Here is a 10781-nt window from a genome sequence, read left to right on the forward strand (position 1 = left end):
AGGAGGGAAATACACTCTCCCCTTTTAGCTTATCAGAGATAATTCTTGCTTCTAAATGTCAAGATAACATATTTTACTAAAGCGAATGTTTTCTGTTTAACTTTAGGCACTGGATACAAAGATTTATATGCAAATAGAAGTATAAAAATTAATTCCAATACTAAATATGAAAAGATTTTGAAGTTGTTCACTGTATTTCTAGTGTTCTCCACAACTGCAGATAGTTAAGAACTGGCAGTAATTTAAGGAACCAGCATCTCTATCACAATGTCACAATGTAATTATTCCTACCTAAAGATATTAGCAAATCTTATCCGTACTGGAATAAGGTGCTGCCCAAAAAACAAAACAAAGAAACAAAAACAAAACTGAAAACAAAAACAAAAACGAAAACCCCCCACCAAAACCAGGAACAAAACAACCAGTTAACAGAGAGAAAACAGGAATTTTTTTTCCACCTTGCATACAGTAGGTGCGCAATGTTGGGTAAGTGAGTGAAGTGAAAGAAACTCAGTATTTTGATCTGAATTGTAGACAAGTAAGCAAAAAGCAAAAAATGATGAGCATTCAGTGTAGTCTGCCAGATATGTATACAAAAGGAAAGTAAGTGGATAAGGTCTTAGTGTAACCAATATGCTCCCATACAACTACTGATTAGATATGCTACCAGTTAAAAGTTTCAGAATCTGAAGTTTCTAAAAAATAACATTTTAAAAGGTAACATAGATGGGACATCCCTAGTGGTCTAGTGAGTAAGACTCTGCTTTCCCAATGTGGAGGGCCGGATTCCATCTCTGGTCGGGGAACTAGATCCCACATGCATGCTGCAACTAAGGAGCCCACATACTGCAACTAAGACCCAGAATAGCCTAGATAAATACATAAATAAATAAAATAATAAAAAAAAAAAAGGTAACAGAATAAGCATAAAATCTAGAGACAGAAAATATAGACTTTATCTAGTATTACAAGGAGTCCTTCATATGACTTTAAGCAAATTACCTCACTGTTTCTACTCTTATTTAGGAGAGAGAAATGATTTGTATTCTTCACTTTATCCCTACCAAGACTATTAGGAAAGGTGAATAATGTTGGTAAGAAGCTGATTCCCTGAAAGAAAATACTATAACATAAAAGGTAAAATGTCCATTGGCTGCTGACAGTAATTCGTTTTCATTTTTACAAATTTTAAAGGCTGTGATTGTGTTTCACCATCACTGTTGCACAAGGGTAAAATTCCCCAGTCAGAGTAAATGGCAATTCCATATTCCATTCAGAGTAAAAATGTAAGGCTCATGAGAAAAAAGTGGCTCACTGAGACTTAGTGGACACTACTGTTTGCCTGTCTAGTGTTCATTATCCCATTTCTCCTTTCTAACAGGACCCCAATTGTATCAGGCATTCACCCATTCTCAGATCGCTTAGAAGAAGCCAGTTCAATCCCCAGGCAGATTCAATCACAGTAATCCTATTTGCTTTGCCGGTAGAACCAGGCCTAAGCCAAATAGCATGGTCCAGGTTAGGCAGATTACCTAAGGTAATCAGACCTACAGAAATAATTTTTTCTCTTTGGTTGGTTCTCTCTCCTCCTCCTTGTGAGAGGGGATGTCTCTCATTCTTTTCTTGGGTCCAACAGGTTAGCCCAGGCATGTCCTTCTCATGCAACAGCAGAAGTGCAAGAGAGCAAGTTTTAATATACAAACCCTTTCCAAGCTTCTGCTTGGATCATATGTGTTGACATTCCATTGACTAAAGAAAGTCATGTGGTTGAAACCAGTATCAAGTTCTGGGTCAGTACATCTTGCCCTGGGTGACAGGGTACTGCAAATTTACATGGCAAAGGTGTGAAGAATTGGGGCCATTTTTGCAAATCACCATCGGCTGTAATCATTTCTAGAATGCTGACTACTGTTACATATTTTTGAACTGTAAATTGCTCATTTTTGTCTCAAAAATGAACAACTTAATAAAGAAGCTCATTCTGAAAGAAAATCAACAGATTTGAATGATCTGATTTAAAGGAAGCAATCATTAGGATTAAATGTCAGATCTGTCCAACTGCAGAATTACAAGAAATAAGACTACATATTCTTAAGTAGTATAAAACTAACCTATTGTATGTAATTCTCCATATTCTGGAATACATCCTGAAACAGTGAAACAATGAATATGATGTTGCTTTTTCTTCTTTATCATTATTGGGAGAACTACATTATATTTATTTTAGAGTTTATGATTTTAATCTCAGTACAAACATGCACAAACTGGAAACACTAGTGAGGGCTGTGGATGCCTTGTGCTGCTAAGAGGTTTTGAGTCACTCACCTGATGATGCAAAACAGATTTACATTAGCATTGTACAATGAAAAATCAATAAAAATAACTCTAGTGCTTCTTGTGATCCAGCTGTTCATTCGAAGATTAATTAACTTGTTTAGGGTTTCAGATTTTGATTTTGATAAAGTGAAAATATATCCCCCATTTCGGTAAACACCAACAAATCCCCAGTGCCAAGGGGAGTTCATACTAGGAGCAGAGTACTTCCATCTGTTAGATACAAAAAGAACAATGGAGAGATGAGAAAGCCTGACTGAGACGTATCTACGAATTTAAGTTAACCTTTGGTTTGAAAGTAGTAGTTAAAAAAAAAAGTAGTACTAAGTTCCTAAGTATTATAATAAATTTGAAGCAAGATGCTGAGTTAAGGATTTAGCTAAAAGGATTAAGATTGAGTATGTTTCCATTTTTTTAGTGCTTATTGTGGGCAACACGTTGGACTACATGCTATGAGAAAAGTTTTTTAATTCCATCTGTTGCCTCAGGGAACTTGAAATCTAGAAAATAATGATGGATTTTTTTTTTCTTTAACACGTTGTCTCTGTTGTCTTATGAGATCTGTAGTCTGAGTAGGACAAGAATATCCAGGGTTTTGATTCAGAAATATCTGTTTCAGTATGGGAAAAAGATGCTTCACCGTCTGTCTTTTAATAATCATATACCATTTATAAATGCCCAATAAATAAAAACTTTGTTACAATGTCTATATTGTTATATAGGTATCTTATTTTAATGAAAATACACAAAGTAAAATCTGTATAACTAAATTTTGTTTCATTCTTTCTACTTTTAACTTAGTTATGGGATATCAAAAAATAAATCTTTGAATCTTCATTTCAGTCTCTATTCAGTCTCCCAAAACAGATCTGAACAATTATCCAAAAATGCTCTGCTTAAACTTGTTTTTCTATTAGTAATACCATGTTCGTTTTCAGCAGAGAAGAAAAAAGTGAGAACCCTAAGAAAAAATACTCATATTTAATGAAAATTCCATATGTTTGAGTGTTTTCCATACAACTGTTAAACTGAAACAAGAACATTTATTACACCAACCCTCTCCTACTTCCAATTTTTTTATACTGGTTTTAATTAATGAATGTTACATTTTAGAAAGACAAACAAGCACAAATTGATTCTTATTTTGGTTGCTAAGAAATGACATGTATTAAAATTCTAAATCCATAATGTTAACTTTGGTATTTAGATTATTTGTAGTTGTTATGAAAATTTGGGACATTAGAATACTTGACAGATTAGTCTTTTTTTTTTTTATTCTTTTCTTTTTTTTTGACAGATTAGTCTTGAGATCAAATTAAAATGTGTAATTAAGAATTGACTTGTAATTTTTCACTGAAAGGGAAATAGTGTGTAGTACTATTAAAATAGTATAACATTTAAGAGAATGTGTCACCATATTCATGAATTTATTAGGTTTATAAGAGTTATACAAGCACTTCATTGCCCTCACAAACACCCAAAACTTGTACAAAGGAAACATAAGTCAACAAAACCCACAAAGCAATGATCAATCCTAGAACCACTACAGGGGTAGTTGTTCAAGAAAGCAAATGTAATCACTCCTCATATTTATAAAATAAACATCGACTAATGATTAACACAAATTATGGTATAACTACAGCCTAAGAGGAACAGGAAGCGTGTAAGTGGAGGCAGTGGCATAAGAGGGATACAGGACAGACACGTTCCATGATAGAGACAATAGATATATAAAACTATAAATCCAGTAATAGCAGTGTAAGCATATTATTTAGAAATAGGAAGTATATACAAGAATAAACAACTAAAAGTGCCTGCTTCTGGAGTGGGAATTATAAGTAGGAAAGGGTGGACCTTTGTAAATATTTGCATCACTTTGATAAACGTCAAGTTTTTAAAAAGATATATTCTTTGCCTCTATGATTTTCATATGACCTTAAAAGCAATGATACCAGCAGCTTCTGTGTTAAGGGGAAGTAGTGTCAGTGGCTTTGGGCTTTTACATTTTCAATATAAAGCGTAGACATGAGTCTATACTAGCATTAGCTTCAGTCCCTTTGGAGAACAATGGCCATAATATCTTTGGCAGGCATCATCAGATGCAGTGTCTGTAAAATGTAACTGCTTCTTTTCAATATTGGCACCAATAGAAGACATCACTGACGTAAGCCAGAGTGAGAAAGCAGCAGCAAAGACACTCCCTAGGGATCCCAAGAAGCATTTGGGATGTGTTTGAGGGCATCTTGCCAGAGCCAGAAAAGCTGATTGATTACTGTAAAAGCAAAATTGGGTGCTTTGCCCTGTGTCCAATATGACTTAGCACTTCATTTACTACAGTTGGAAAAAAACCACTTTACATCCTTTGGTAAACAAAAAAATAACAGGTTTACTCTTCCTTTTCTAAACATTGCATTGCTGAGTCTTCCTTTGATACTATTATTGAAACAGTCTCTACCAGCCTGCACCCTGTTGGTATTGTTTGGAAAATAAATATATTTTCACAATTGTTTGAAGATACAATGACTGCTAGAAAAAGTTATGTGTACTTTTATACTACTTACTCAGTATCATGTTTAAGGCCAAAATCAGACAGATCTTCATTTGCAGAAGTGTATTTGTCATAACATTCATTCATCAAAGACTGAAAGGATGAATGGACCTTGCATGTGTCGTTGCGGACTTTTAGTTGACGGACTCTGGGGACTCCTAAAAGTATGTTCTCATAGTAGATGCGACTGCTGTTCTTTAAATCATACAAATTTTCGTTATTGTACCATGAGTCCCAGTACAGACCTTCCAAAAGGGGTCCTTCCATAAACTTCACATAGAAAAATAAATGTTATAGGAAAAATACTTTCATCAATTGTATAACAGAATCTACATTCATAATGTTATCCATAAGAATATAAAAATCAGTGATTTTGAGGATGAGTATGAAAATTATTAGCCAAGCCACCACTACCAATGGTAATGGTAAGTGATGACATTGGTGATGATGATGAAGATGGTTAACACTTACTGAATACTTGCTATGTACTGCTCTAGGTACTTTACAAGTATTAACTCATTTAGTTCCATAACCCTTCCTCTCCAAGGGGTATCCTGAAAACCCTCCCCTAATACATGAGCATCTGGACTGGTCATAGCCACAGTTAATGACTTCACCTCTGTGTCCCCCCTTTCTCCTCCAACTCTGGCGGTGGTGACCACTTCTGTCTCTGTCCCTGTGTGCTCCTTCTAGAGATCCCAAGTCCAGGATTCATTTTTTTCTTTCCTGCTTTTGTCTTATTTGCCATTGGCCACATACACACCTCAAGATAGCACAGTAAAAAAGAAGCAAGTGAGCTCTACTTTTCGTCTCAGGGAAGATTTCTTATCATTCTTTCATATTTCACTTGGCCTAAACCAATGACTTCTAAGCCATTGGCCACATACACACCTCAAGATAGCACAGTAAAAAAGAAGCAAGTGAGCTCTACTTTTCGTCTCAGGGAAGATTTCTTATCATTCTTTCATATTTCACTTGGCCTAAACCAATGACTTCTAACCATTTGCCTTATCTCACACTTCTCTACTCTCAGGAAATGACAATGTCTCCTTGATAAGTTTCAAACTCCCAGCATGGCATTCATGATTCCATCTCTGTTCAATTCATAGTTTGGTCTTTTCTACCTCATCTCCCATACACCTATAATGCCAAACACAGCTCCACATGATGAATTACTTATAGTACATATCGTTTATTCTTCCTAGGATGCCCTTCTGCTACTCATCCTTTAAAACGTAACTGAACTATGATCACCTCTGGAAAGCCTTCCCTACCTCTTCCTTGTATGTCCCAATGTTTGTGGGACAGACATGGGATACCTGAAGCTGCTGTTCCCTTAATTGCTCTTTTCTCATAATGTGAACATCTTGTTAAGTATAACAGGAAAAAAAAAGTCTGTTTCAAAGCTAAAGGAATGATACTCTTATGCAATTAAAAACACTATAAAATTATATTTTGTATGTTACTCTTTATTATATACTGTACATTACTGTAACACACACACAGAGGACAGGGCTGTATACCAAAATCACATATACTTTAATTTATGGCAATTGAAGGAATTTTTAACAGTAATTTTCACTGTATATAATGAAAACTGTATACAGTGACTTTGGATCCTAACCCCCACATAAGAAGTCTCCTCTTTCCCAAATGCAATGAAAATGTTAAAAAATTAACTGTCACTTTTTTAAAGTTATAAGAACTCTATCACACTGAGAACACAGGTTCTCAATAAACACTTAATGGTTGATTGATTCTAATAGTTTAAAGACATGACATTTATTTTTATTCATCCCTTCAATAAATATGTATCAAGTGCCTACTAAGTGTGCCAAGGCCTTGTTTATGCAATACCTAAAGCTACTTCATCCAGTCACATGACACCTTACCTTCCAAAAGTCAGTTATACTGCGAATAGATTTAAAGTTGGTTCTTTCTTCACCACGCGCAGACGTGTCCAAAAATAGAGATGACATAACTTTGTTTAAGTAATACATATGTGGGTTTACCATTCCAAAAGTCACTAAGGAGAAGAATTTTTTGTTTAAAAATTTATGTTTAAAAACTCAGTTTTAAAAACAAAACAAAACTCAGTTTTTATCAGGATTAAAAATGTACTTGTAATTTGTTCCCAATTTTGTTTTGAAAATTTATTTTTCTAATTACAAGAGTAATAATAAAAAAACTAACATAGAAATACACAAAACAGGAAGAAATTTCCTGTAGTCCCACTGCTAGAGTTAGGTTTGGCATATATTCTTCAGATTTTTCTAAGTGCATACACACTAACAGAGAAAATGAAAAAAACTGAGATCACATTATAGATACTATTCCTCAAGTTGGCTTTCTCCCCCAATATTGAGAGTAGGCAACATAATATAGTGAGTAGTTAAGTCCATGAAATTTAAAATCAGATAACGGTTTGAGTCCCACCACAGGGGCAGTATCTCCTACCTCATACCTTTGTTATGAGACGTAAGTGAGCTAATTCATGTGGAACATTTAAAACTATGTTTTGGCACATGATAAGACTGAAAAGAACAACTAAACATGTCTTTTTTTTTCTTCTAGAAGCCTTTTATTTTTAGAATTAATATATCTTCAACATCATTCCTAGGCACACATAAGCTTATGCCATTCTTTAATGTTGCATATTATGTCACTGTATATACCAAAATATTAAACAAATCCTCTATTGGAGGTTCGTTTTGCATTCTTCCTAATTACGAAAAGGTGTTTTAAAAAAAATCCTTGAATAATGGGAAATGAGTGATTTTTAAATGTTTTCCCACTTCCCAAATGTTCTATAATAAGCGTTTAAAAACCAATCTATATTAATTTATAAGACTGGCAAAAGCTGTCTTTTTAATCAAGATCTGACTCAAGCTCACCCCTACAATACTAATTAATTAGTTAACTGATATATAATTGCCACTATGTATGCTGTACCAACTCAAGCCCAGCCAGTGAGCTTACATCTACTATATGTTGGGTGCTGAAAGTCAAAATGCTCTTTAATACTAATTAAGTCTATGCTATTGACCCAAAGGTATGAGGAGTGTAGGTTGAGATGTTCTCCTGGTCCTTCCTAAAGATTTTCATTGATTCATAACTTCTGTGACTCAGAACTATCATATTTTACTGTTAACTCTGCAACAGGCCAGGGAAAAGAACAACGCAGATATCAAGACTAACTTCTTAGGCCTCATTTGTAGTTTGACCTATGAAACTAGAGCAAAGCTAATGTAACTGAATGGCTCCAAAAGAAATCAAGAATTGGCAACTCAAGGGAATAATTATATTCAAGATGGAACTGCCAACAGGAAGGAATAATTAATTCAATCAATGCTGACTATGAAAGCTTTTTATTACTTCTGTGACCTAAAGCTGTGCCCCTTAAGAATTGGAAATATCAATCTAAATGAATTTAAGATGTTTAAAATGTGTTACCATTGTTTGAGAGATTTCAGTAGTTTGAAAGCCTATGGTTTTATAAAATTCATGTTTTGTTTTTCATCTGCACATAACTTCTTAGTTCAAAGTGTCTTCATCTACATCTGTGTACTTACATATACATAAGTTTATTAGAAAAATAAAGTAGAGTAAGAACTCCTGTAGTGTGGTTCTAATTTCTACTTCCTCTCTGTAACGCAGCTTATGTTTCGGAGTTCCTGTGAGACATAAAACAGAAATTTCCCTTAATTCATAATGTATATAAATAATAGGGATGGAAAAACACAGGCACTTTTAGCTGTTTACACTGTGTGAAGGAAAACTCCAGTGGCTTCTGGTTATGCTTTTACTCTCACTTTTATGAAGGAATAATTACTAACATTTTCCCATGCTGATAGTGCGCAATCATTTTATGACCGTGTATAATGAATTTTATAACCCATATGTTTCCTCAACAGTGTTGTTTTAAAGTGAAAAAATACAATATAAAGCAAACAAAACCCGCTCATTTGTCCCTAATCATTTTCTCCACTTATCATTGCTGCTAGGGATGGCTGGCTCCTGCTGGAGGGGAGGGAAGGACGCAGCCTGGGGTTCTGCCAAGGCCACTACTCCCTAGATCAACAAAGGCCTTCGAAGGCCGGCCTAGCGAAGGCCACTCTACAGCAAGTGGCAGCGCCCAGCTCCAGCTTGGGGCAAGGGGCGAGATGTGCCCTCAGGGCTTCACGTTTCCTGTCTGTGAAATGGGACCACAGTCCTTCTACGCTTCTGAAGGCTAACGGTTCTGGAGGTCATATCTGGAGGTCTGAATACACGTGCGGCTACATCTTTCCTTGCAAGATATTTGGAATTGCCAGCTCCGCCCTGCCCCACCCACTCCCTAGGAGTACCCCTCACCGCCTACGTGCCACCGGGATGCCTCAGCCATGGCAGATTTGGACGACAACGCCCGTCCAGCCTTCCCAAGCCGGCAGCGCCTGCGCGATACTCGTGCTGTGCGCGCCCCTACGTGATGCGCCTGCGCGAGCCCTTTGGTTCCACGATGTGACGGAGCGGCGCTAGAAGTCGCAAGCGCGCGTGCGCACCGAGGACTGCCCGGAGAGCCTTTTTGTGAGGCCGGCCTGGGCCTGGCGGCGTTTGTGTGCTGTGGAGGACGGACTTCCAGGGCAGACCTGGCTTTAGGCCTGGGGTTAATCATAAAAAACATAGTAATTAATTATAATGGGCTACTCTTTCTTGACTTAACATCTTTTGGCTTGTTTAGTCTTCACACCGCCTCTTCCTGAAAGGTATGTGTTTTGTCCTCGTTTTAGACCTGAAGAGACTGAGGAGAGTAAATTACTTACCAGAGGCCCATTGGGGCAAGGTTTGTTCGACGCCAAAGCCCGCATTTGTAACCAAGACCCCTGTCCGCCGCTGCAGCTTGCAGAGACTGATTATTACTAATCGAGAGCTGTTGATAGAAATATTTTCCACCCTTCTTTCTACCCAATATGGTGAAAGAGAACGTTGAAATAGATTAAAAAAAAAAATCAGTTCTGCAGTGATAGTGTAAAAGCGTAGGCCAAAACAGTAGTCCTGGGGAGCCCAGGCTCACATCTGACCCAGAAGCTTTGCAAAAATGAGGAGGTATGTAAACCAGCTATGGAAAAGGCCAGACAAATTTGGCTGTAAATTAAGGCATCCATAAGCCCTCCAGAATATGAGACAGGAGGGATTCTTATGTTGGTAAAAAAGGAAAATAAAAGGGAATTCAGTGGAAAGCCCCAGCGCAGCCAGCTAAGAAACCCGTCAGGCTGTTTTGAAAGTAAAAAATAAAGCCACTTTTGTTATTTCTCTGAAAGAGCTGTAGAGTGATGTTGATAAATGCTGTTTCATGGCAGGTAAAAAGGAAAACTAGGCTACACAGCAGTGAGGATGAGAGACTACCAATGATAAAAGGTATAGGAGAGGTCTAGCAAAAAGCCAGCAGCCAGTGGAGGAGAGACCTGAGAAAAAGGACTACTGGCCTAGCTTAAGTATGGTTTAATAGAAGGATTTGCCCTTTCCGGTACTCGGACTCTCAGAGGCTGGCAAAATTATGTTTTCTGAAGTAGTAGGTTATCTGAACCAGAAATGTAGGAGGAAAACCCCCCAAAATATAAGTATTCAAATTTACATTAAATATAAGAATTAGGTAGATGACTGCAGACTATTCTTAACCCATTGAGCTCAATAGACTCAAAGATCTTGAAGAATTAGAAACCTATTTGATTAAAACAAAATCACAATTTCAGAAGAGATTCTGTCTTGATTTAAGTTATTGTGGTTGCCTTTGAAGTGCAAACCGTAAAAAGTCTAGTTCCGTTTCAGGGGGAATTAGCTGAGCTGTAAGTGAGCGTCACCAAGACAAGCTGTTCTAGAATAAAATATTGTTGGTCCCTTGGAACTTGTTATTCATAGG

At 36.7% G+C, this 10781-nt stretch overlaps 1 protein-coding gene across 1 annotated transcript in view; it reads right to left on the reverse strand.

The window, feature by feature from the left end:
- The window catches only part of PKD2L2 (polycystin 2 like 2, transient receptor potential cation channel), a 32661-nt gene extending 23395 nt beyond the window's left edge, over positions 1-9266 (reverse strand). Inside the window, exons 1-5 of the mRNA XM_057734205.1 lie at positions 9236-9266; positions 8455-8556; positions 6775-6908; positions 4896-5152; positions 2326-2547 (exon numbers count right to left, since the gene is read on the reverse strand). Coding sequence (XP_057590188.1) covers positions 2326-2547; positions 4896-5152; positions 6775-6908; positions 8455-8556; positions 9236-9266 — 746 coding nt within the window. The remainder of the gene's footprint in view (positions 1-2325; positions 2548-4895; positions 5153-6774; positions 6909-8454; positions 8557-9235) is intronic.
- Between the last annotated feature and the right edge of the window lie 1515 nt (positions 9267-10781).

The sequence above is a fragment of the Hippopotamus amphibius genome, chromosome 1 (assembly GCF_030028045.1).
Source record: "Hippopotamus amphibius kiboko isolate mHipAmp2 chromosome 1, mHipAmp2.hap2, whole genome shotgun sequence".
Classification (NCBI taxonomy): Eukaryota; Metazoa; Chordata; class Mammalia; order Artiodactyla; family Hippopotamidae; genus Hippopotamus; species Hippopotamus amphibius.